Below are 27,593 nucleotides of genomic sequence, written 5' to 3'. Positions count from 1 at the left end.
CCATGATTCTGTGATATCTACAACTCTATCTCACCCTTGACTAGAACACATTGTAGCCATCATTCCTCTTTTTACTATTTAATACTTGTCAGAAAAATTCAGTAAGTGAGCGTTGTTACTGCAGACACAAAAGACTTAACAGCAAATATCATTCTGAGGCCGTGGGTGAAGGTTAGTTCAAGAAATCTGTCAGAAAAGACTGCTGTGGACTTTTTTGTACAGTTTAATCTGGTCCCGTTATCAGCCAGGCTCAGTGTGATGGGAATTCCATGAATGCTATGATACTATTTTAAATTTCTGCTCCATGTTGTCTTAGCTGGTAGAAGGATAGAATGAGCTTCGCTGCATTTGTCCTGCAGATCTCCCTGCAGGCTGGGGACAATGACAGCGAGGGGCAGCCCCGTGCAGCTACAGCAGCAGTGTGTGCACCAGTGTGTGGAGAGCACAGAGAACACTGGTGGGGTGAGCAGAACACAGGAACACACATGAATTTGTGGTGGCTGCCAAGTGATCTTTAGCAGAGCCATTCACCTGAATCCTGCTGTGCTGACAGGCGTTCAGAGAGGGACAACGCCAAACATCACATAAAAACATGTTCATGAAAAAAATACTTCAGGTAATTCTAGATTTTTTTTCAGGCCTGATTTTAAGGTAACTGTTCACTGGAACAACACCCACATCCCCAGGGGGACTGACCCATGCCCAGAAAAGAGCTTTTCATGGCTAATGCTGCCACGCTGCAGTCCCTGGTCCCCACCGAGAAGCATCAGCTGCTCTTTCTAGGTGAGGTTACTGCTTGACTGCCTTTGCTAGCAGGGGCTCCAGCCTGGCTGTGCCTGTGCCTGGCCATCTCAGCAGCAGCTTGGGGACACGCTGGGACATGGCTCCGGGGCTGGCTCCAGCCAAGGATGCAGAGCCCTGCAACCACCTGGGATAGCCAGCAGGGCAAAGGAGGGACAGGCACAACCTCCTACCCTGGTGAGACACTGCCAGGCAAAGGGGCAGCAGCCTAAACGTTCAGCACGTGTGAAATGCTTTCGAGGGAGGCAGGGAAGGGTGTTCAGAGAAAGGTGACTCACTTTGCAGTGGGAGACTGATATTCTCACCTCTGCTTTGTGGGGAACGGATCTGGTCAAGCCACGTGAAGGGCGCCCAGCTAAACTTGCCTTAGACCCTGCTGAGGTGAGGAAAGACTGTGTTACACTGCACTGGTATCATGCAGTTATCCCACTCTGGCACTGCCCTTTTGAGATTCCTGAAGTGCCCTGTAAATTATGGGGAAACATCAGATATTAGCGCCTCCATTTTATGAAAATTCAGAGAATTTAAAGCCACCATAATGGATATTTAGACCTAAAAATCTGGCATCTATGTAATAAATGACCATATTTGCAGAGATTCTGGATGCTTCCTACCCCCATAAACCCAGAACATTGTGTAACCCCAGAACACAACCATAGTTCTGGGGAACAGAGGTATTTCAGAAAGCCAGAAGATGCCTGTTTTCATCTTGGTGGAGGGTATTTGATTACAGGTGCATGGTTTTTGCATTTTTGCTCACATATAGTGAAAGTCACAGTTGGGACTCAGCAATTTTATTGTTTGTAAAAGTCCACATTGCATGCGTAGAAAGACTGCAAAATAAAACTGAGCATAAACCATCACAATAATATTTTGTGCAACCCACTCTAGCTAATAAATATTACACTTATCCAAATATAAATATAACCTCAGAAATGTCAATGAGCAGAGCAATGTTGCTGCTCCTTAATAGCAATGCCCTCATGCTCAGCAGACCCCTGGGTCCTTCAAGGATTGTGGGGGCAGTGAGCTGAACGTTGTGAGCCTTTAGACACCCCTGTCACAGTGTGAGGGGATGAGTAAGGCAGGAACTGATGCCTTGCCCATTTCCACATGCCTGAAAAGATATTCTGGCTCCTAAAAGCCACCCTAGAACAAGGAGCTTGAAAAATACCAAAAATTAAGCCTCCTTCTATGAAGAAATAGTTTGACACAGGATATGTGATATCATGGGATTACATTATTTCCTTGTTCCATTTTTGTTGGCAAACATATTTGAACCTGACTTATGTAAAGACAGAAAATTGCTGCTGGAAGTTTGCATTTCAGAGATTTGTAAGCTGCTGTCGTGTAAGGTTTCCTCGTGTTCTCACCTGCCCAAACAGAGAAGCATCAAAAACACATATTGCATGTCTGCACATATCATCTGTGAGCCCTCTTGACTTCCCTAGTGATTGTTAATGCTTAGCAAAAAGTCCTGATCTTATTTACAAATTCTGCAGGACACCAACACCCACACTTTGGGTTTGAAATCAGTTATGTCAAAACAGTGTCTCTGTCTTGCAGTGAAACCACAGATTTTAATGGAAATACCAGGAGATGGACTTTGTTTATACTTTCTGCTGTCACCCCATAATGTGGAACTCCTTGAGGAGGAAGAACCCAGGCATGCCATTCACCCTGGACTTTTTTTTTTTTTTTTTGTCAGTGCCTTTGTTCACAGAAGAGATGGAGAAGTCTTTACTTGTGATGATTCTGTTAGTTTTTAAAGTTCTCATGATCACTGGTTCCCTGAGCACATACTCTGCATGCTTTCTCCTCCTGGCTCCCTCCTGAGCCCTCTGGCTCCTTTTCCCAGTACACCAGTTCAGGGATAGATTCCTGTACCTTTCACAGGTAATCAGATCCTGGGACTCTGTCTTGTCCTGGACTGTGAACACATAAGACTCTGCACTGCTCACTCCTCCATATTTTGTTCAAAGAAACTGTGAGGAGGTCACATACTAATCTTCTGATGTAGAAAGACTGAAGAAAAAAAATCAATATAAACATTCAGCTTTGAGTTCTCCCCTCTAAGAACATCTTCATTTGCATCAGAGTCCCATTTTCCCACTCACTGTACAATGCAATTTGAGAGAATTTCAAGACTCTTTAGCACATACATTCCTTGTTCTCTTCCTCCCTCACAAACTCATGTGCACACACAGACACCACTTCAGCTTACCAGGTATCCAAATCCTGTTCCTGTTATGCCACAGTTGCAGGGAAAATCATGCAAAGGGAAAACAAAACCACCTTGAAATACCAGCATCAGAAATGCAGTCACTAAATCCAGCCTGCTTCTGTGTCTCCCAGGCTTATTCCTGTTCAGAGCTTTCAGGTCCAGCCCACTCTGAATTAGAGAGCCAGGGAAATGTCTAAACATTCCTCCTCAGTTAAAGAAAGCTTTTTTTAATCTCCCTCCAGGGAAGACCTTCATTTGTGAGTTCACAGAAATAGAACAGCAATGTCAGATCTCTAAATTTTGAGGCTGTCTCTTCAGGAGAAACACCCTTGCTGGACTGTGTGGTTCAGGACTCCATGCTCAATAGTCACTTCTGGTTTTAAGATGCAAACCACTCTTGGCCAAACCAAAGCCTGTGTCTGTCTAGGCTCTGGAAGGCCTGGGGATATCTTGTGTATCTGGAAGTACCAGCCTCTGCCCTCTCCTTCTCCCCAGGCATATGGCAAATGTTTATGGTGAGAGGATTCCTGTTAATGCTTTGTTGGGGAAAATCCAGCCTTCTCTCTTCTCAGGACTCTTTTGGCTGTGCTGAGCATGCAGTGCCATGATTACACATCAAATTCAGAGATTTCACTCAGCTGAAACAGCAGAAGAGAAAAGGATGGCCGCTCGTCTTTCCCCTGAGCAAGGGAGAGAAGAGAGAGGAAGAACATTAACGTCAGCTGGAGAGGAATGGCAAGGTTAGCAAGGAAAACCTTGGGAAGAAACTGAGTATTAACAAAAATACAATCTACCCCTATAGAAAAAATGCCACTGGAAGAACCAACTTCCTTCTCTGCAATGTTTCTTTTCTATTACCAGTGAATTTGGCTTGGTGGACACTAAGTACCTTGTAATGGCTTAGCTGTCATTTTTACCACCCTTAGAACTCAGCCCCACAGATCCACAGCTTTCTTAGCAAGGAGAATGTGGAATTAACTTGAGTTAGGTGCACTACATGGGCTTCTCAGTGAAGTCAAATAAAAGACAGAGAGTCCAGAGTTTGCTTGCTAGTGCAGATGAAAGCTACAGTGCTTCACTTCCAGGATTTTATCTTCTGTTAGCATGTGGAGTGCACAAGTCTCTCTCTTCCTTAAAGCCACAGGGAAGGGAGTTATTTTCTTTGGGAAATAGGGCTCTCCAGTACAATACTCACCATCCTCCAACAGTGGTTCATCACCTCATAAATTGCCTTGGAGGCCAGCTTGGGTTTGTAGAGCCGAAATCCTGCATTGATTTCTTCCACCACTTCTGCATTGGTGCGATTCTCATAGGGGATTTTACCTTCACTGAAGACCTCCCACATCAGCACTCCTAAAGCAACCAAACAGGAAAAAATCACAAAGAGGCAAATAAAATCCTCACCAGGCCCAGGGCCACTTTCCACCTGCTCTTCTCTGCAGCTCAGCATTGGTGTCAGTTACTTGGAAAAGCATTTTCCCTTGGATTCTCAGTAGACAGCTGAAAAACCAGGCTCTAACACAGCTGTAGAGTTTGAGGATGCCAGCCAGGATCTCTGGTGCTCTCTGAAGCATCTCCCTGCTGAGTCTGTGAAGGGTCTGAGCACCCAGCTCCCACTGTGCTGCTCACAGCCCACCCCAGGAGTGCACAGCTCCAGCCACAGCTTCAGCCAGCAAAGGGCAAGGGAAGCACAGAATTCACAGGCACAGACTGGCAAAGGTTATAATCCTGCATTATTTACTGCTGGCCCCAGGGCTGAGTGGCACCCCATTGACTGTGAGCTGTGCACAGCACACTGCCCCATTCACTGTGTGGGCTGGAGAAGGGCCAGGCCCATGAGTGTGCCAGATCCACAGCCCAGGGGACAGCCTTTGTTATGGCTTTGGGCAAAAACACACAGCGGTGCCCTTATCTGTGAGGGTCCAGAAGGGAGACCAAAGAACGGACACAAATCGTCAAACAATGCATTGTGGAGCAGGAAATGAGGTGAGAAGTGTGAGCAGTGAAATAACATTTTCAGATCAGCATAAAGCAAATAGAGTCAGTAGAGCAAATTTGGAAGGGCCGGGGGTTTGAGTGAGGCATTAGTGCCCCTGGACTGATGTGCAGAGAGATGGAGTGCCTAAATGTCTCTCCTCTCCTCTCCTCTCCTCTCCTCTCCTCTCCTCTCCTCTCCTCTCCTCTCCTCTCCTCTCCTCTCCTCTCCTCTCCTCTCCTCTCCTCTCCTCTCCTCTCCTCTCCTCTCCTCTCCCAGTGACTCTCTTTTTCTTGGACACTCCTGCTATGTCAGCATGAAATAGAGTTCATTATTTGGTATCATACAGAGTTGCACATGTATAATACATTAAATTGGCAATATTTGAAGACTCCTGAAGTATCTTGGTAGTTCGATTTTCTTTCCTTTCTTTCACTTGAATGAGTTAGGCTTGCTTTTCTAAGGCATTATTCAGGCCGTACACCCTTGTAGTCCAGAGGAGGCAGTGTTGAGGAGATTCTACTTGAGGACTGAGCCCCCTGTTTTTCCCAGCTGGGGCTGTTGAATTTTCCCCATTTTGACAAGAGCTCCTTACCGAATGACCAAACGTCAGATTTGGTGCTATAGTTGCTGTAGGAGAAAACCTCTGGAGCAGACCACTTGACTGGAAACTTGGTGCCAGTGGAGCTGGTGTACTGATCATCCAGGACAATCCTGGAAGAGAATAAGAAGGGGGGATGCTGAGTTCCCCATCCTGTGACAGCCCCAAGGGACCGTGCACAGCCCCAGTGCCTTTACCTCGACATCCCGAAGTCGGACACTTTGACCACGTGGGATTCCCCCACCAGGCAGTTCCTGGCAGCCTGCAAGAAAACAAGGTGCAAAGGCATCAGGTCAGAGCTAAAACGCTGTCACAGCCACTCAGGGGCTTTCATCCTGGAAGAGCAGATAATGCTGAAAAAAGGAGCATCAAAGTGACATTGTGCCATACAAGGAGGACAAACCCCTGAGCTTCTCATGCTTTCTGTACATTTTGCAGCATGCTCCTGTTGCCAGAAAAGCTGTTCTCTGCATCACTGACAGGCCCTTGTTGCCCAGAAAGGGTGGAGCAAGACCCTAAAATAGCCACAGCTACTCACAGTCATTGCACGCCTAATGAAACTGCAGCAGTGACTGATGGAGATTGACTGAAAACCCCTTAATTAAAACTGTTTTACCATCAATGCATGTTTATACATGACTTATGCTAGAACAGGTCTTTTTGTCATCTTCACTGATTTTAGACATGAAGAGTGGTCAGTACTGTGGCTCTTGGGGAGCCAAAGAGCCCACTCAGGAAAAAAAGACAAATGTTATGGCTTGTTTCTTCTCTCCCAAAACCAGTCAAGGGAATAGATTGATCAGTGATCAGTCCTTCAGGGCTTGTTTGTGTTTTTTTGGTTTTTTTTTCCCTGAAGCATTTGTTGCTGCTTTTGCAGTGAGGGCAGATACAGGATCTCCTATAAACAGACAGGCAGCAGGAGTGTGGAAGCTGAAATTAAGGAAGAAAGCAGAGGAAAAAGCCCCTCTGGAGCAAAGAAAATGTCCACATGGGAGCAACATACCAGATCTCTGTGGATGACAGAGTTTTGTTCCAGATAAGCCATTCCTTCACACACATCCAGGCACATGCCCAGCAGGGTTTCCTTGGAGAAGCTGCCCCTCTGGCTCCTCAGGTAGTCGGACAAGCAGCCGTTCTCCATGAACTCGAACACCAGGCAGATGGGAGCATCCTCAAAGCACACACCATACAGCTGGACTAGCTTGGGGTGAGACAGCTTCCTGTGGGGTAGGGAGGGAAGGTGGGGGAGAAGCTGAAATAGGCTCAGTGCCTGCTATCCTCACAGCAAGTGTGTTATATACAGCAATTTATGTCACAGTGCTGCTCCCAGCTCACTGCAAAGGCCAGCTTTGCAGATGTGCAGACCAAGGACTAATTATCATCCCATTTTAATGGTAGTGGTCACCAAAAGAGTCTTCTGTGTGGAAAACAATCCAATCAAACAAAAATAAAATCAATTTCTGTCTGTCTTGTGGGTAGGGAAAGGCAAAAAAAAAAAAAAAAAAGCAAGCAAAAACGTCAGTAAAACCAAAGACAAATGTATTCAATTGTGCAAAGCAAAACATTTTACAGGTAAGGCTTTTCAATGAAATTGCCCTTAAGTTTTAAGAGATCTTTTCTGAGAAAAACCACTTTGCTCTCCAAAATGCACCATCAATTATCCTTGCCTTCCTGAATAGCAGAGATCTGGAAGACCACCCAGGATATTGATAGACTTGGAAGCACAGCAATTCACCTACACTTTGAATTGCCTTCCTTCGTAGCCACCAGAGCTCACCAGTCTATTTACTGTTAAATACATAGCAGATAATCCAAGTTTCAATTCCCTACTCATATTCTTGACCTTTGTTCAGTGTTATGAATCCCACAGGGTGTGATTGTCATGGTGAATCTACCACTTACATCAAGACTTTGGCTTCCTCGATGAAATCCTCCTCAGACATTGCTCCTTCACGGATGGTCTTTATGGCTACTTTGGTCTTGTCCAGCAAGTAGCCAAGGTAGACCACCCCAAACTGACCACTGCCAATCTCCTGCACACGGGTGAGCTCAGAGGCATTAATGACCAATTTTCCTGTTGGTTGCAAGGGAGAAAGAGTAAGGACTGAGCAGTAGAATGCCAAACAAAAAGCTTTTGTGGGTTAAACACTGAGGCAGGACTCCAAGTGAGACTTTTTGGCTCTCCCTCAAATTGCCTGTCTGACTTCTGATAGTTCATTTGACTAGTCCATGCTGCAGGTCATGTTCAAGGGTAGGAACAACAACATCCCCTTTCTCTCTCCTTTGCCTTGCCTATCCAGTTCTTCCGGGAGGATTGTTTTTACCATGCTTATGTGCAGTACCCAGCACAACATGGGGCTTGAGTTTCTTTGAAGTCTCCAAGAATTACAATAAAGATGATACCGGCAAAATTCTATTGACAACAATATTCAAATGAAGGCATCTTTCAGGAGGGACTCAGCTTTCATCAAATTACTCTATGCTCCCATTTCCATCCCCTGTGTTCAGCATTCATTTTGGCATTTAATGTTGACTTCACTGAGACCCTGGGGTTCCCATCACCTCCCTCAAGGCACTGCACAATCAGTTCAAAGGTGACATGACAAAGATGACAAGCTGGTGAACAGTGCAGTGCAAAGACCTGAAAAAAGCCATTTATTGCGGCTGCAACCACACAAACATTCTTCAATATCCCTGGGGATGTGCAGGATCACCCAGCCAACCAGCCAAGAGTGTGATTCCCATGGAGTGGTGGCAGAACCTTACCGTAGCTGAGCCCTGCGGTGATGGGGGCCTGTTTCCTCCAGGAGGAGACCGCGTATCGCAGCCGCGTCACGAGACCTGGGGACAGGGGACACGTTCCTGTTACTGCACAGCCATGGCAGCCTGGCTGACACCACCCCAGAGGGCAGCTTGGATTCTGGAAGCAGATTTATTGCACTGAGTTCTCAGCTCCACTTGAGGGCAGCTGAACCTCTGTGCAGGCTCTGGTTTCCTGCCTGAGAGAAGGAAGCCAGTTCTGAGTGCTTTCAGCTTATTTCCTATTTTCACATCCAGAGCTTTGAGTCTCTGTAAACTCTGATGAATTTCCAAATGATACTTGGTATTTATAGGGCATTTTTGAAGCCCAGTGCTTCCCTTGGTACTCTTGGACTATAGGGATGGGAGTCACCATGTCTGGTTATGGATACTGGACATGTCCTTGACTTTGTGTCAAATCAAGGCCCAGGGATGGATCACCTCAAGAAGGCCCTGCATTGTAATTCCAACAGATAGCTTGGCCTGGCAGTGATAATACCCCTAGGGCTGTCTATAATATGTCATTATGACATCTGTGTTGGCCATGGTGAGCCTTAGAAGGACAACCAGAATGAGGATGTAATTCTGGAAGCTGGCCTGAAATGCCCATTTCAGAATAAGTGGGACAAAAGGTGAAGCCATTTAACACTTCATTGTAAGGACAGAGGGCTTGGGAGCCCTCCTTCATTCAAAACAGTCACCTGGCAAACCAGCAACATCTCTGCTCAGCATCAGCTTCACTCACCTGCTGCATTGTGCTGGTGGTAGTTGATGAGGTCAGGGATGGAGTCAAACACGTGCTTTTCTGCCACGTAGTATCGCTTGGGAAAGTCAGTTGTCTCATTGATGTGATAATGCTTTATAACAGGATTGTTGTCCGTGCTGAAAAAGAGGAGGTTTTCTTTGAGAGAAAATAGCTTGCAGCAAAAAGACAGGGATTTGGGGTGTAAGCAGAAACAAGTGAGGAAAGGGGAGAACCTTCCCTCAGAAAGAATGGGGGAGGAGCAAGGAGGGACCTGCAGTTGCTAATGAACTCTGGGTACTTGTATGTTCTCCCTCTTACTAGCAGAAGGTCTCATCTCGAGAGGAAGGCTGAGGTTTCCTGATAAGAAAAGGTTGTGTACTAAGTTTCTCTGACTCTTCTTAGTGAAACACAACTTTCTGGCCCATCAGTGAAACCCCTTCACTTGCCTTGCACTGCCCGTCTCTGGTGAGTCCAGCACACAGCCCATGTTGATCCCACTGACACTTCAGTTCAGGGGACAATGCCATCAGAATGACAACCCCAGTGATGTCCAAAGGACTATTTATGGGCATATATTTAGTTTCAGGGAGAAGTGGAGCCTTTAATACACTTTGGGACTGGCAGCTGACTCTTCTGCCTTTTTTGGAAGTGTTTTCCCTCTATCATTTTCACGAGCCTTCTGCTCACTCGTTATAATGCCAAAACAACTATTCAGAGATTACACATTCATAGAAGCCATTTCATTGATGTAATTGATGTGAAGAGCTGCTGAGCTCAGCTGTACCTTAATGCTTTGGTGAAAACAGAGACTGTGTACATGCCAGGCTGCCTTGAATCTCTCACCATGAAGGCCCCTTCTCTACCCTGGAACAGGAGCAAAGGAAAGAAAACTGGTTAGAGACATAATGGAAAAAAAAAAAAAAAAAAAAAAAGGAAGTAGGCTGGGGGCAAAGCTGTGCTTATTTCAGCCCTGTCATGAAGATGTGCTAAACATATAGGAAAATCAAGAGCCATCACCCCACTGACAGAGCTTGGTGTGTTCCATGCACAGCTCCGGTGGCTGCCCAAGGCCTGCCTGTCTCTCTTGGGTGTTAGGTGCTTTTACCTCAGCTTCCTCTCAGAGGAAATGAGACTTAGGCACTTGTGCTGAGTACATGTGGGTGTGCCTCTTTGTCCCTCCAAATCTCTCCTCTGGAAATTCTGAATCCATTGACTGCCCTCAGCCCTATCTGACAGAACACATGTTCAATGAAATGTGTGGCCGAGTGGAAAGGCAAACCCCTGTGAGTGCTCCCCGTGGACTGAGCAGCCACAGAACAAATCACAGTTTATCCAGCACCAGAGAATCCATATGGGAGCGTAGGAATGATAATTTACCAATGTACCCCAAATTGGAAAACCTTGGACATGATCCTGCCACCCATCTGAATGCTAAAATGTCTCATAGGGCATGATCCCACCGACCCAGATGGATCAGATGGCAAAGGAGATTTAACATCACAGTTTGGCTGGAATGTGCTGTACTGACCTATATATTGGTAATAAACTCACATTTTTCTTCTGTTTCCAGATAAAAAAAGATTTTCATCTGGCATCCCAAGTGCCTGATTTTTTTTCATTCTCTCCTCCTTTGCTTTACGTGGTAGGTTTCCTCCATTTTATGTCTTCTACCCACCCACAACCCTTGATGCAGAGCAAATCCACCAAGTGCACCCTGCCTGGGCCTCCTTCCCTAGAGCTTTGATCAGCTCCAGCTGAACACAGAGGCTGAGCTGCTCCTGCATGCCCCTGTATGAGCTGCTGGCTGTGCAGCTCAGCCCAGGTGGGATCAGCCTGCTGAGCTGTGAACTTCCAGGGTTGGCCCTTCAGTGTCTGCACAACATCTGCTGCATCTGCACCACACAATAGCTGGCACAGGAAAGCTCTGAAAAAGGTCTCTCTGCTGCTCTAGAAGCATTTAATCATGCACAGTGAGGGCTTCAGGACTGGAGGTGGGCAGGTTTTGGAGGCAGCATCCTGCCCAAGCTACTCTGAGCTCTATTCTTGCCCTTCTGTTTTCAGCTGACACCAAGCCTGGCCAAAGGTCACTCACAAACTTGGCCACATTTTTGGGGGAAGCTGTGAGGCTTGCAGGGCTTTGAACCAAAAGTCTGCAGCCACATGGGGGTAGTTACCACAGAAAGGTTGTACTGGTAGGACTGAAAGAAAAAATAAGACCACTAAACCATGGGTGGACTTTTCCTCTAGTACTTGTACAAGAATTTTTAAAACAGCACAAAATTGCTGCTATTTCCATGAAATACTACTGTTCCAGGAAGGAACACTTGTGTTTATTAACAGGGCCACCTGTTAATGTAAGAACTGATTTAAAAATTAAGGTTGTGTTTGTGTGGAAAATTTGAACAAGAAGCTTATTCTTTGTATTTTCAGTACAGTCTTCACTGGAAAACTCTGGCTCAACTGAAAAATTAAAGATGTGTGCTTACACGCACACATACAATTAAAAAACAAAATCCCCAGCCACACTTTTGGCTTTCACCCAAAATACTTCAGCACAAGATTGGTTAGATTTTCAGAGAACTACTGGCATCCACAGACCTCCTGCAGAGGCAGAAAAGATGAGCTAAAATCACAGTTTTCAGCAGGCACATGCTCTGAAGCAGTGTTTTCCCCCAGTCCCAGTTACTGGGTGTGTTTGGATGGCACAGCTCCATCCATGCTCAGTCAATGTGGGGATAAGGGGGGTGTGCTGGTGGTCCTTTATCTCACATCACACACTTAGGACACAGAGGAACCCAGGGTTCATCTCTCTTACACACAGCAGCCCTTGCAGGCTTCATTTGTCATTAATTAATTATTATTTCCCATCCACCCCATACATAACATTGATTTACCTCATCCCTGAGCAGTGCTTCTGCCTTGCTTCTGCTGATGTTCTTGTTGTACCACCTGAAAACATCAAAAGGCTCCCAGTCAGTGTTTCTAGGCCAGGAAAGTTTCTCTCGAGAAGCTTCTGAATGGAGCATCCCCAGGCTGGAATGTGAGGTGGGCTAGGGGCATTTGAGGCTTGTAGCTTCAAATCCAGGGCACTCAGAGGTACAAGAAAAACACAGGCACAACTTACTCATAAACTTGCAGATTCTCAGGTGATTTTTCCACCAGGTAGCTGCTTGGCACATAGCCTTCATGCCTGTTGAGAGGCAAGACAAGTGTGAGTGTGCTGACAGACAGGATTTTCTCTGCATCTGTAGGAGTCAGCCTTGAAAGCTTTGCCTGCTCATTGCATGATAAAAGTGCTGGTGGGGATGTATTGAGTGGGGTTACTGGAGAAGAAAACAACTGATTGGGCCTCTAAACTTGGAGAGTTTCACAATTTTCCCCCCTGTGTATCACTGCAAATATCAGTCTGAATTGTTTATTGCTGTAAAATTAACTTTCAGATCCTTTTCTTCAGCTGCCTGAAGCAACAGCAAATGGAAGAAGGTTACCATAAAAACCTTCCATCACTTTTTCCCTGTAAATAAGAGGATGCTTTGCAAAAGCTGAACAAGAGGGAATAAACATGTATGTTAATGGAAGAACAAACTGGAATTAGAGAGGATTTGCACATTGGCTGTTGAAAAGGGACTTACCCATTCTTATCTTGAATCAGCCACCAATGTTCCTCAGAGCTGTCAATCACATAATATTCCTCATTATATTGTAACGTCAGCTCCTGTGGGTTCTGGGCTTCATAGTCATATATGGCTATGACCACTGCTTCCCTTGGGTCCAGCAACAATTTCTGCACAAATTAGGCAAAAGGCTCATCACATTAACATTCATATTGAGAGTAATAGTCACAAAAAGCAGTGGCATGCTCTCTAAAGTGGTATTTTACTGGCAGCCCTGGTGTCCCCTGTGCTTAAAAGCCTCAAAGCACCCCAGACCATTTAGTGGCAGCAAGAGAATCTTTGGCACTTTCAAACAATGAATTCCATATAAAAATTTCAATTGCACAAAAAATACCCAGGGAATGTTATCACAGGTGAAATTCTAGGTCACTGCACTGTGGTGAACATTAATAAGGACATATTCCCCGCTGGTAGTTAATCACTCAGGGCAGGACACTAAGAACAGCATCACTGCACTCACCCAGTTATCTTCAGGAGTGGGAGGAAGAGGCTTCTTTGAGGCTGAAAAGAAATAAAGAAAGACAATTTGAAGTAGGTGGGGACAAAACCAAGGGATAAACCACCAGTGCAATGAATTGATGCAGGTGATACAAACCCCTGAACAGTGAGCTTTGGACTTTGAGAACAAGACCTGCCAACTACACAGCGAGTCTCAGCAGGGCTTGGAAACTGGGGTACAGATTACTTAAGGCATCAAGGTAAACAATACAAGGTAAATGTTTCTTTGGTGAAGAATGATTGACCACTTGTTCTCATTTTCAGGAGACAAAGTAAAGATTATGCTTGGCCATTGAAACCACAGAGGAAATATGGCTTCGTTTGGGTTTGGTTAAAATGCACTGTTGAATGCATTTATCTCAAGAAAGTTGTTATGGCTTACTGACTGACCACAGCTGATCACGTTCTTAGTTCTCCATCTCATTCCAAAACCAGCTCCAAGCATCACACAGAGGAAAATGTGAATTCAAAAAAAGAGAATTCCACATACAGTAAAAGATAAGCCAGAACATCCCAAGAAGCCAGGAACATGTCTCTTTATGGAAATCTAACATAATATATTTTGATGTTCTGTACAAAAGAGATTCAATCCTCTAGTATTGCTAGGAATAAATATTTTCCATGTTAGGATGGTGTTAACAAGTCCCTTACCATTTTTGGTGGGGTCATATACCACACAGCCAGCTGCCATCTTCTCTGTCTGAGCACAGCATCTCCACTTGCCATCCAACCAAAAGTCTGGATGACACTTTGAAGCCAAACTGTTGTTGTATCTGATTTCTGAAAAACATTAGGGGAAGAAAAAGAAGGGAGGAAATGAATTTATTTGCATCCACGTTCCTTCTAGAAGTCATGTAGAGCTAAATGGAAATAATCTGCTCTTTAAAGAAGCTTCTGCAGGCTTGTTTCAAGAGACTGTTCAGATTGCCCAAAGGAATGGATAGTCTACAAATGTTGAGTGAGAAGAGGTGATAAAGTAGAAGCTTGGAGTAGGGGAATTACTGATTGCAAGAGTCAATGCATGAACTTCACAATGTCTCCATCAGGCACAATGTTTTCAGAGGGAACAATACAGCAGCAGTGCTGTAAAACAGAAAAAAGCTGTGACAGAAGCCTGGTGCAGTTTTTATGTAACTAATTGACACCTTCCTCACATCAAGCACTCAGCTTTTCTCTGCCCCCAGTGTTGGTTACTGCAGCACCATGCGAGTGAACCACAGCACAATTCAGGAGGTGAACAGGAAATGAAAGCTACCCACAAAAATGTTCCTTAATAATCATGATTCTCTAACAAGGTTGTCATCTGACCAAAAAAAAATCTATTAATAAGAGCTGAAAAATTTTCTGTGTAGAAAAGGTTATTTTAAAAAGTTAGCCATAGGAAAATCCTCGTCTCTTCCTGAAGAAGAAACCTCGAATTACAATAATTTATTAAGAGTTTATTCTACAAAGACACAAATCACAGAATCCCAGAATGGGTCAACCTGGAAGGGACCACAGTGGGAAATCTGGTCCAGCCCCCCTGCTCAAGCAGGGTCATCCCATGTGGCACAGATGGTTCTGGAATATGCCCAGGTAGGGAGACCTCACACCCCCTCTGGGCAACCAATGTCCAGTCACTCCACAGGGAAGTTCTTCCTCATGTTCAGGTGGAACTTTCTGGGCATCATTTCTGCCCATTGCCTCTTGTCCCATTGCTTGGCACCACAAACAGCTGGTCCATCCTCTGACACCTCCCTGCAGACACTGACAGACATTAAGGTCCCCAATAAACCATCCCACATCCAAAATTCCCATGTCTTCTGAAAACACACCCACCAGATTTACAACCATTTTGATTTTATAACCCACTGCCTGGGTTATAAACACTTTGACTGCTGGGATTGGAGACATTGACTCCTCCTGCCCATTTTCTCTGCATTATTTGTGACAAAGCTGGTCAGACGTAAGCCACAGCTGGGTGAGCAGAGGGGTTTTTACCTTCCTTCAGCGTGAGGACCCATCGCTGCCGGCTCTCGCGGTTGGGGGCAAACACGTAGAGGATGTAGCTGTCATGGACAATCTGGAGAGGGGGTAGAGAAAGGAGCCAGCCGTGAGAAGCAATCCCAGGTGCACTGGTCACAAGGGAGTCACCCAAGGAAAGAGGCAGCCCTGTTACCAACAAGCTGCATGCCAAAGGATGATGTGGGGAAGTGGAGTAGCAGGGGCTGCTCAGACGCAGCTCTTAGCCTCTGTCTTAGGTTGGAAATGGGGGGGTGTGTTCTATTCCTATCTGATGGGGCAGTTATCCTCTGTTAACTGGGCAGTTTTCTTTATCTCTTCCACAACCCATCCTCCCTCCAGGAGATATCTTCTGTTCATGGGCCAGTGAGTTTCACTGCATGACTGATAAAATTCCAGCATTCCATGGGGAGATGCTCCACCCAGAGGGAGGAGCCAAGCATTCCTACCTGGATAGAATCTGAGGTTTGGAACACCACAGCAGCCTTTCCCACTGCATTCCAAGGAAGAGCAGGCCCATCTACAGCACCCCTGGACCTTCAAAGGAAAACTCCACCCTTCTACAGGCTCCCTGATCCAACAGAACCACAGCTGGCACTGCAGGAGGGCTGCAGCCACCATGGAATGAGACTGTGCCACCACCCTGAGCCACAGAGTGTCCGGTCCTATTCTGACTCCGACAGTATTTGGTATTACTGCATTTTTAAATTTTTTTTCCCTAATAAAGAACTTTTATTCCTGCTCCAATACTTTTGCCTGAGAGGCCCCTTAATTTCAAAATTATAACAATTCAGAGGGAGGGTTTCACATTTTCCATTTCAGGGAAGGCTCCTGCCTTCCTTAGCAGACACCTGTCTTTTCAAACCAAGACAACCTCACTGACTTTTGATTATTTAAATTGGAGGAGAGGTTCTGATCAAGAACCCAGTGTTGGGTTCATTAGTGACTGCACTGTGAAGGAAATGCTACTGAAATACAAAATGAAGTGATGTCTCTCTCAGTATGGTCAACAGACAGACTCACCTGGAAAGGGTATTTGTACTGACAGGGAATGATGACATCACTTCTCACAATTTCCACACATTTAATCCTGGAAAGTTCCACAGAACCCTTCAAAGTCCTTTTTTTCTAAAAGACAAAAGAAAGCACTTGGTTGATGCTAATGATTGTGGATTAAGTAGATAATTAGACCAGACTGTTGTGTCCGTGGGAGATTTAGTTTTAATGGAGCAGAAGCTAATTAACTGATTATGTAAGACATTAAAAATTTTAAAGAATAATTCTTATATTGGGCATGTCTATATGTATTCCCATACATATATGCACATACATATATTTCAACTCAGCACATGGATTTTAGAGAGCCAGTCAAAACCTCTGTTTGAAATTCAGCTTTTACTTTTTTATTCCAGCAAAATTAAATCCCTTTTTAACAAAAAAAGAATTATTTGCATTAAATTTCCAGTTTACTAACACCCCTGTTTCATACTGAAAAGATATAAACCAAGAAATACTTTATTAAAAATGTTTGGGTACTGACAATTTCATAACTGTTTATTTCGTCCAAAATGTACATTTTTACTGTATCTGTCTTCCAAAAAACTACAACATTTCACTATTTTTGTTTCGTCTGGCTTTTCAGCTAAGAAAAAAAACAACAGGGAATTTTGAAATAAATATTATCCTCAAAAACTTGCCAACAAAGCTGTTTTTCTGGCATCCTCTGCTGTGCTTCCATTCACCAGGTGTTTGGGTGTATCAGGCACCCAAGTAACAGTATGGGCAGTGGGGAGGAGTAAAAAGAGTAGGCATTCATGGATCCCAGCTGCCTTGGTGTACCCTGTTCCCTGTGGAATCCTCACCCCATGGCCAGTGGCACTCAGCCTTTGCAAGAGAGGGATGAGGGCAGCTGGTGGAAGTGGAGCTGGGGCTCAGCCTCTGGTGCTTCTGCAGGATCCACTACATGAGGTTGCTCTTCAGAGTGAGCTGGTTTCCTGTTTTGATTCATTTTCAGTAGGGATTCAGCACTAGCTGTCCCCCCCTCCCCAGCTTTGGGACAGCGTGACGGAAATCAGTGAGGTTTAAGAGCACCAAAACACTGCAAAGCTTCTGTTTTCCAAACACTGCCAGCAGGACAGAGCCTGAACTTCAGCTGCTGCCTTGTACCTGCCACAGGTTATCACTCACTCAGCAAGACTTTGGCATCCTTCTGACCCTCCCTTGGGCCCTGACACTTTGTGTCTTACACCCTCCAGCTCCCTCCTGTCCCTTTTTCCCTGTGTCACCACTGCCCTGCAGCTCTGCCCTCTGCCAGCAGCCATCCCCACCACTGTGCCAGCCCCACTGCTGCTCCTCTGCCACTTTCAGAGTTCAATTCAGCCTAAACGTGGGCAGCAGCTCATGCCTCTGGAGATGGGGGGAGGTTTGCCATAGAGCATTGTCAAACAGCCTCAAAACAGAGGGGCCCTGAGGCTCCCCAAGCCTCATTTCTTGAACGACTGGCTGGGTATTTTGCCTCTGTATAACTGGACTTGAGGCAAAAGAGGCAAATTATTACAGTGTGGTCTCATGTTGCTCTTGCTGGCCTTGGCTGGTGCATTTGTGGTTTGTATTTGTATTTGCTTGCAGTTTAACCAGTGTCTCTGGATTTACTGCCAGGACTGTCTCCTGTAGACATCTGCCTGTGTAGCTCTCTGGGGTGTGGGATTCTTCTAAATCAATAAACCCAAGGCTTTAAAGCACCCCTAAATGTAAATGCAAATTAACTCTCAAGAGTGCTGGCAAGCCTTAGAAGGCCTTACTGCACCCCATTTTCACCATTTATTTCCTTTCATTCTTATCTACTCGCTTCTTTCAGACTTGGCTTCCTCTGTCTCTTCTTCAAAACCTCCTCTATCATTTGTTCTACCCGAGGGACTTCTACCCTTTTGATGAGGCACAAAGCCATTTATATCCCATAAAAACCTTCAATTTTGTTAGTGCTGAAGCCTCCTTCATCTCATCCCTTTGAAGTCCCGGGGTTTACCCACATGCATTCCTCCCCTGAGGCTTCAGCAAGCGATGCTGTGCCAGGCACTGGCTCTGCTCTTTCCCTGCACATTGGTTTTTGTTGATGCTTTTCTGGACTCTGCCGAAAGACAGGGTCCAGCCTTCTCAAGGAGCTTCGTGCAGTTGCCCTGCAGCTCTCAGGACCCACTGTGTTCCTTTTAATTACACAATTCAGTGATGGAAGCACCTCATAATCTCATGTTGCAGCACATTGGTGTGTGTCTCACAGCCAGAGCATTGCCCAGCAGATCCTCAGCTGATTGTACCCTGCTGATAGAAAGCAATTACAGTCCTCTAGCTGGACAAACAACTGGAATTACCACTCACAAACCAGGCATTACCCAGAAACTGGGCTGGAAACTAAACATATCCCTGCTTTTGTGATGTTTGACCACACTTTAATCCAACAAAACCAACAGGGCCATTTGGAAGGAAGGGGAGAGAAAAAGCCTCTTAAAAATGGCCTCTGAAAAACCTCAGAGACTTGTTCCTAAAAGGGTGAGACAAAACATGCTGACAGATCTCCATTTGTTGTTTCCAGTCTGCCCAGAGTATAATTGGGTAGATGTTTTAGCTGGCTGGTCAGTAAAAGCATCAGTGGTCTTGTTGTGAGCCATGTGGAAAGAGCCAGGGCAGGCTGCTGTGCCATGAGGAGAAGCACACGTGCTGCAGATCAGCCCATCCTGCTGTCTTTCTTTTGTTCCATGATTTGCAATATATCCATTCTGGGAACAGCTCTGAAAGGAGCCAGGTGCATCACAAGCCCAGTGCATTGATATCTTTACCTTTGGTACTCCCCCTCCTCCTGCCACACAGCTCCAGCAGCTCTTTCATTGATCAATCCTTTGGTTTGTCTCTGCTGCATAAACTAGATGATTCTGGTGGTCCTGATTGCTTTAGATGCTGGGAGAATTGACCATGGGACAATGGACACAGCCCTACCCCGCAACACAAGGAGGCATCTCCCTGTCCTGCCTGAGGAATGAGCTGCCTGGCATCTCTCATGTGCTAAAACCAACCACCAGCACTGCTGCTCACCCAAAAAAATGAATCACTTCTCTCCAGCTCAGGGCAGGGGCAGGGATGTGGAGCTCATGGGGAGAGGGCAGGGCTGCTGCAGTCAGTGGCTGCTGCAGGTGACACAGGTCTGCTTGTGATCACACTTCCTGACCACGGCCCTGCACCCTCAGGCTTCACAAAGCTCTGAGATCTTGTAAGATATGGGGCTGAAAGGCTCTGCAGTGAGTGTTTGGGCTCCAGGTTCCTCGGTGGGTGCTTACAGGTTTTGCTGAGCCCCACTGTGTTTATCAAGGGGCCCTGGAAAAGGTGTAGCCACCAGGGCTGGGAGCAGAGGGAAGGGAGAGGAGAGGCAGGGCAGGGCAGAGCCTCATCTCAAGGAGCAGAGGAGAAGACCAAAGGCAGCATTTCTTGGCAGGAAGGCAGCACCCTGTGCTTCATAAAGCTGGCTTGGTTCAAAAGTTGCGTAACAACTTGTGTCTTCTTTCTTTTGTTCTGGTGAGGGGAAAACCGAGCCATCAAAGGTTCCTGTGGCCCCAGTCTCCTCAGCAGCAGTCCCTGCTGAGGGCTGTCCATGCTGCAGCTTGGCTTTCCTTTCCCAGTGGCGTTTGTGTTCACCTTCTGCCTCCCCTTCTCCTGTGCACCCCCTCCTGAGCAAGGCTGGCAGGGCCTCCTTGGCAGGAGGGTAGGGGAAAACTGATTTATACCTGGGGTGGAGCAAGGTAGGAAATTCCAGTCCTCAGTAGGCTCAACCACAAAAACATTTCCATCAATGAAAGCATTTCATGACCTTCTCTGTACCATCAGGGTTCGGGGTTTTTTTGTAAGAATCTGAGCCAAACTTCTTTCCCTGTTTTCACTCACCGTCTTGACTAAAAAGAGCGATACTTAATTGGTGATTACATAGATGAAGGATCTTTGCTTTGACCCTGTGTCAGCTGTTCCCAGTCTCTCTGCTCTAGCTGGGCTCAGTGTTCAGCCTGAACAGAGGCAGCAGCTGATTTTGAGGGTTGTGCAAGGTGGAACTGCCCATGGCAGAGAGCTCAGCTGCCTCGGTCAGCTTCAGCCTTTTAAATGAGTGACGTGTTCCTGCCTTTCAGAGTTTTCTTCAGGACATGCTGAGCTTCTGAAAGAATTTGGAAAGAAATTTCTTGGTGTAGAAATAGTAACCAGAAGCTTATGGGATATCACTGGAAAAAGATGGAATTCTTTTTAATGGTAGCCCTCCTGCTAAAGTATTTTTCCACTGACCAAAATACCTGAGCTTGAACTTGAACCTCCTTGAACACTGTGTTGATACAGTTACTTTCTATCTCTTATCATATTCCCTGTCTGTGGAATGTGCTGTATTTCTCATTAATAGTTAGGATATTAAGAACTGTTGAAAACTGGATTCATAACAACTTTGCCTGGCCACTATCTTCATTTGGTATTTTGTGAGTTTTCTCACAGAAATGTGAGTTTTCTCACATTAGGAACACTGATAGTTTTGGGGCTTATAGGAAATAAAACAATATAAGGAATTTTAATTTGAATCTGAAAACTAAATTGAAGAAATTGATTTTTGAAAGAAAGTTGTAAGGGACTTTGCATTTTCTGTCACGCTAACCATTCTGAAGGAAAATTGGAGAGGGGTGATAATTGATAACACTGGGATTTTCTGTAGAACCCTGGCTGTTTTGTTATATTTTAATACCTCCAATGTATTTTGCTATATTTGATAATTAAATACCTTAATGTGTCTGCTTGTCTTACCTGTTCATCATGACTATTTTGTCCTTCAGCCTGAACTGAAAGAATTAATAATTTTTTTTTACTGCTGTTTTGACATCTAAAGAACATGAAGGTGTTTTAGGGGTGGACACACCCGGGATGCAGAGTACACAGAATTGTGTTAAATAACAAAACCGTCTGCAACTGGTGCTTGAGATGCCTCCATTCAACTATTTACTATCCTTACCCAATCCCATAGACCTGATCCAGCCTTATATTTCCCACCAAATCCATTTCCAAAATGGATTTCACTTTGGCCTAAGTCAAATGTCCAAGACGGTTATCAGGGTGCCCATCTCTACAACTGTACAAGTGGTTGGACAAGAAAATCAATGCAATCATCAAGAAACAGAAGGAAAAAAAAAAAGGAAGATTCTTGGCTTTCAAATGAGCTTTCTAATATGATGGAAATAAGCCTTTTATGTTACATAAAAGCACATGGAACAACTCCTGAATACCATATTAGTTTCTTCAAAGCTGTTCTTGACTCCAGCAAAGACTGGGAGCAGTGGATTGCAGTGAATGAAGGATTCAGTGGAAGAAAAGAAGCTAAACTAAATCAACCATATGACATCACTTTTTAATGGAAAAAAAAAATAAATCTAAGCTTTAAGGCCAAAATTAAAAATCAGCCAGAAAGGATGAAAGAGTATAGAGGAACGGGCAGGCATTGCAATAAAATAAGTTACAATGTTGATTACAATAGAAAGCAAAGTCAAAGGCACTGGGAGCAAAAAATGACCACAATAGAGAAGCCTAATAAAAGGTAACTATTAGGAAACTCATATTTATTGTTACACATTCAAATTATGAGGTTTTCCTTCCTTCTTGAAGATATAAAAGAAAACATGGGTCGAAGATTTTGCTACGTCCTCAATGTTCTCTGACAGAAGAAAGATTTGAGCTTTGTAATTTAAACAAAATGGAAGTATCTGACATTTGCTGCAAAAACATTGCTCAGAAGGAATTAAAAAATATTTATTCAAAAACTAAAGACGAATAAATACACAGAAAAGGACCTAGTAGGCATAGAACTGGGCAGGAACAGAAAGGGCAAGTATAAAATTGTTATAATCATATTCTGGAAGGTAAAATTAGCTATTTCAGCAAAAAAAGGAGCTATTTTTATTACCAGACTTTACCACATGTTTGTGCAGTTAGAAAGGCCACAGACACCAGACACAGAGAACCTGCGTTTCGCTCAAGGCAATCCTGTCTAGACAATATCACCACCCTGAATCAGAATGCTGCTGCAGGAGTCGTGATTGAGAACAGCAACAGACAGGAGCTTTGCAAATATCCAGAAAAATAGTGGGTAAGATGGACTGGAATAGGTTGATGAAAGATGTGGAATCTCTATCCTTGGCTTTGAAGCAGTGGCCAGTCAATGTTACAGCCAATCTGTCCTGGTGTTGGTGACAGTCCTGCTCTGAGTGTTGATTTTATCCTGGCAAAAAGTCTGACTAACTGAATTTAAGAAGTGCTCTCCAACCAGCATTACCATGACTCTGTGATTTCACAATAGAAATGAGGCTCATTGTGACAAACAATATCAACTTCCATCTCCAGCAACTCCAATAATGTAATTTGGATTATTCAAAATTCCTGTTAAGTTTTCAGAGATGTACTAGACATTAAGGCACAGATTTGTACTTCATCTTATTTAGGGTGATTTTTTTACATAAAAATTGATTGAAAAGGGTGATGCATGCAGATGCCAAGCCTGACTTCTTTGTGGGTGATATGTGTGTTATTAATAAATTAGTTGGATATATGCATCAGAAAACAAGTGGTATTGCAAATTCTGGCAAGCAAACAGTACTAGTTAATAAATATATGGCAGGTTATGAAGAATGACATATCTAGTCAGATGTATTTATTTGGAAGGTTGTCTTTAAAACCATAATTAAATTCCCTTTAGGTGAGGACTGCAGCTTCATGACTGCTAAGGGGAAATATCCCTGTAGCCTTTTGGTGTCTAAGTTGTTCAGAATACAGAAAGCAATGAGAAATGGTTTGAATGGACACTCTAACTAATGAGAAGACCAGAAGAGAGATCTCCAGAAGAAAATTTTTAGTCTGTTTATATTAGAGTCTTGGGGAAAAAAACCAAGTTGGATTCTGTGTAGAATAATCAAGGTGAAAGGGACTGGAGTGAGGAGCAATGCACTGCTTTTTGTCCCATGGAAGCTGCACTGCTCCAAGCAGCCCCACGTGTAGATAATGCTACAGAGCAGCTGCAGCATTTCTGGGATGCTGATAAAAGTCTTTTTGGCCAAGTTTATTCATTTGTTCTCATGTAACAAGAGACTGAAAGCAGATTTCAAGGCCCACTGAAGTGCCATCTTTGCCATCTTTATATGTGAGTATCAAAGATGTGAATGAAAGAGCCCAGGACAAGGCTGACTCATTCTGTGTGACCTCCTGAGCATCTGACCAGTGTAGGAAGAATTGTGCTGATGGAAATGAAAAAAGAACTTGGCTTTTTCTGGGTGAGCCTTTCATTGCTGCCTTTATCAGTTGGATTAATAATAGCCCCCAAGTGCATGAAGATATAAAATTTCAAAATATTTATGTGCCTCGAGGATTTGCCAAGTACCATAAGGTGTTGGGTGAAGGGGGTATAGATAATTCACCAGTTCAAGTGCTTTTGCTGCATCTAAGTAAGAATATTTGAAACCCTGTCCCAGACACCTCCCCAGAGGGATTCACTTCTCTGCTGCTTTTGCAGACCAGCAAGTGGACCAGCATCCTAAGAGTTTCACAGTGTCTGAATGATCCATTATTGTAGTGAGGATCAAACTCATTGAAACAGTTAAAATTATTGCTCCCATGTGCTTGTTTACTCACATGTACAGTAGCTACAAAATCAGACCCTGAAACAAACAATTTTTGCCTTTGGAATTGATTTGCATGTTATAATAAAGGCACTTCTGATGTCTTTTAGCAGAGATGGGGGCTGAATACATGTGCCTGCTATCAGGGCTTTGCTTTCTGTTAAGACAGCCCTGCATTGTGCACTGCATAATGAATTCCAGAAAACACAGCTTCTTATTGTTGTCAGTTATTGGGGGCTCATTCTCCTAATGAGACATGTAAATATCTTTCATTAACATTAAGGGCCACTGTGTGCTTGGCCCTGAGGAGAACAGTGCTCTCTGTCAGCTGTGGCAGAAAGATGAAAATTGTCATTACAGTTGAAATGAAATGAAAATGTCATTACAGTTACTGCAAAAAACCCCTGCCTTAATGATGTCAGTTGTCTTGACAGCTTTGGGTACCATTTGCAGAAATATCCCTGTAGCCTTTTAGCCTGCTTATTTCCTTGTTTTGGACTGATACAAAAAATTCTTTAATGTCATTTTATACCTTTGATTTAAAAATGCAGAGAAAGGGTGTTAAACCCTGTTAAATACAGGCAGATTGTATAAACCAGGGCTTAATGCATAAGTGTGTGCTTTGAGTCATCCAACTGAAATCAGTGGGACTTCTCAAACTTTTAAGGAGTTCAGTAGTTGTTTAACCTGACTTTGTGCACAGGCTGTTGTTACTGACTGAACAGGGACTGGAGAGATGGGAACTATACTGTACAAAACTCTGAGTACAGGAATCCACCAGACAGGTTGGTAAGGGGTTCTTAAAGAAACCCGTTGAAAACCCATGAAAAAAACATCCCCAGAGATCACCCTTGAAAAATCCATGTTTTAAAGCTCAGATATGTGCTGGGCCCATGCATATGTCAGTCCATAGCACCTGAGGATGCTCCCCATCACTACAGCCAGCTGTCAGCAGTGTCCCTAAACCTCCAGAGCAGGGCCACATGCAAACTGCCCCCTGGAAACAGTGACAGCCTGCTCTGACCTCTGCCAGCCTCAGAAATTATCTGAGAGGTCTCTGTGGAGCAGAGCAAAGCAGTGCCAGGGACTGCACCAAACAATGAGCACCAGATCATTGAGTTCAACACCTGCACATGGTCCTGGTGCACTCCTGGGAATGGCACAGCCCATGTGCTGGGCAGGGATCATTGGAATCCTCCCTCCACTGGCTACGACTTCAAATGCTGTGGGTTCTCTCCACTCTGAGCACAAAACAAGATGGTTCTTGGTTGGGCTGCCCTCAGCTTTCCTCTCCAGAGCAGCGAGGGCCTGACCAAGCAGAGGTCTCACCAGCATGCTCTAATTTTGATTACTGAAGAGGCTAATGATCAGTTCTGGGAGTGTTTCACAGGACAAATTCTTCTCTCTCTACTTTGTGACAAATTCTTTTCATGTAACAACCTGCTTTTGAGAGAGAAGAACCTGTTTGTGTGAGAAGAAATATCAGCATTTCATGGAACATCAGCCCTGAGACTACAAATATACCACCACACCTCAAATGTGCACAAGGCTCTAAAGTTGCATGCGTGTTTACCTACACATGTCTACACATATATAATATGTGCATTTTAAAATATGTAATATATAAGAAGTGGATAATACATCAAGCGCTCATCTCACCTAAATGACCTTTTGGAAGACTCAGAGGGAAAATTTCCACGAACACAGAGTGTGTGAAGTCTATGCCCCACTGAAAGTCCCCAAGTCAGATTTTCCAAACTATTTCAGTCCCTAAAGATGCTGACAAGACACCTACTGCAAAAGTATCTAGTCATAGTTACATTCAATTCATGTCAAGACCACCAAGACTCAGAAAGCATCAAAGAAAACCAGTAGTGAACATTTCTCTAAACACCTACACCTACAGCAAAATCATTTAGATGCTTCTCAAAATTTAGCCCCGAATAATTAAGTGGAATAGTTATAATGGAATTTTACATCTTACGAAAATGACATTTGAAAAACAGTTTGGAGACCAGACAAAGATAGTCTCAAACCATAAACAGTCATAGTATGCAGCAATGAACAGCGTCCTGTTTAAAATGGAGCTGAGAAAAACATGGACTATAAAGTAAAAACAAGAAAAACATTTCATTGGGCACATTTGTGAGAAATGACATGGAGGTGAAAAATGACTGTTAACCTTTAAACCTCCTAACTTTTAAAGCTGGTTTGTAACCCCAATTAGGTTGTGATAAAATATGAGGGCACATAGTGCTTTTCTTTTATTGTTGGGTTCTGTTTCTACTTAATTTTCTGCAACTGAGCAAGATCAGATGGTCTGAAGTTGCCAGTGCTGGATCCAAGGCAGCACAGTTCTTCTCTGCCTACAGGAACAGTGCCTAAACATAATGGATTAACAGCACGTTCAGGGACTGTTGGGAAGCAAGCAAGATTATTTACAACCGTAACGAGGCTCCACAAACATCCAGCTAAATAGAAGGAAATAATTCTCACTTCACTAGAGCATTAAACACAATGGGGTGCACAGATTGACTTCTAATTTTCTTCATATTTAGCAAATCAGCAAAATGCAAACTTGGGGAAACAAAGCCTGGATCTCATCATCACAGCCTATCTGAAGCTAGCTCCGAAGACCACACATTACATGTGGCAGCTGAATTTATTTTCAAATGCTAGATGGATCTCCTACCAGCCATCAGCCTGATGCCACAAAGAAAAGAAGGAGAGTGAACATCTGTGGATTATTTTTTCACAGATACAATCAGGGTACACTTGTGACCTTCACAATACGCCTCTCCAGGTCACCCTGTCCCCATGTGAGGTGCCAGGCACAGGCTCACGCAGCTCTTACACACAGCCTGTGCCAAATTCCTACAATAAAACTAGATCCTTCCTATAAATTTGTAGTCTTCTTCCTCCATTCACACCAAATGCCTGCTGATCAGAAGCTCTAAATGACCCATTTGACCAATTTTCAGTGCATGGTGCTGTAGCAAGGACCAGAAAAGTTAACAAAATTTAACAAAGATCATCCTTCCCTCCATTAGCATCCTTCCCTCCATTAAACAAATTTCATCCTTGCTCCCATTGCTGGGAGACAGAAAAGGACTGACGTACCCCGTGGCGATGTTCGTAGTAAGCCAGCTTGGATTGGGTCAGGACAAAGAAGCGCACTTTAAAGTTGGAGGGTGAAGTCCTTCTCTTCTGCTGGGATTTCTTGATCAGCAGCTCCTCCAGGAGCACACAGTTATTCATGGCTGAGCCAAGAATGTTTGTCTCCCAGGACATGGGAACTCTGTGCTGTGTGCCCCGTCAAAGAAAGAAACACCAGAAAGAAGACAGTTGATTTAAAAAAAAAAGAAGTGCTCAAGAGGCAGCGTAGGTGCTTTTGAGATTTATCTTCCCATCTACAGCAAAGCTTCCTTTCTGTCAGACCATAACCACATCCTCTCTGAAGCCATAAGGTAACAGCACATGTTGAAATATATGCTAAGGTAAATGTTGTGGAAAAAAATAACACTTGAGGGACACGCAGTAGATGTGAATCAATGATTAAGGATAAATTAAAGGGGTGTGGCATGATTAAGCATCTGTCTC

At 44.3% G+C, this 27,593-nt stretch overlaps 1 protein-coding gene across 1 annotated transcript; it reads right to left on the bottom strand.

Annotated features, from left to right (window-relative positions):
* Positions 1-337: 337 nt before the first annotated feature.
* Positions 338-27,284, bottom strand: ITK (IL2 inducible T cell kinase). The gene is made up of 17 exons (XM_038149926.1): positions 27,114-27,284; positions 16,342-16,446; positions 15,298-15,379; positions 13,969-14,097; positions 13,280-13,320; positions 12,778-12,929; positions 12,270-12,335; positions 12,040-12,094; positions 9,930-10,009; positions 9,146-9,282; positions 8,368-8,442; positions 7,504-7,675; positions 6,605-6,821; positions 5,799-5,863; positions 5,596-5,714; positions 4,221-4,378; positions 338-3,705 (listed from the first exon to the last, which is right to left on the bottom strand). Exons 1-17 carry the CDS (start codon positions 27,282-27,284, stop codon positions 3,634-3,636), a joined length of 1,896 nt encoding a protein of 631 aa, XP_038005854.1. The 3' UTR covers positions 338-3,633.
* Positions 27,285-27,593: the final 309 nt, after the last annotated feature.

This window comes from Motacilla alba, chromosome 13 (assembly GCF_015832195.1).
Source record: "Motacilla alba alba isolate MOTALB_02 chromosome 13, Motacilla_alba_V1.0_pri, whole genome shotgun sequence".
In the NCBI taxonomy this organism is placed as follows: Eukaryota; Metazoa; Chordata; class Aves; order Passeriformes; family Motacillidae; genus Motacilla; species Motacilla alba.
This window is presented reverse-complemented; position numbering and strand designations above follow the sequence as displayed.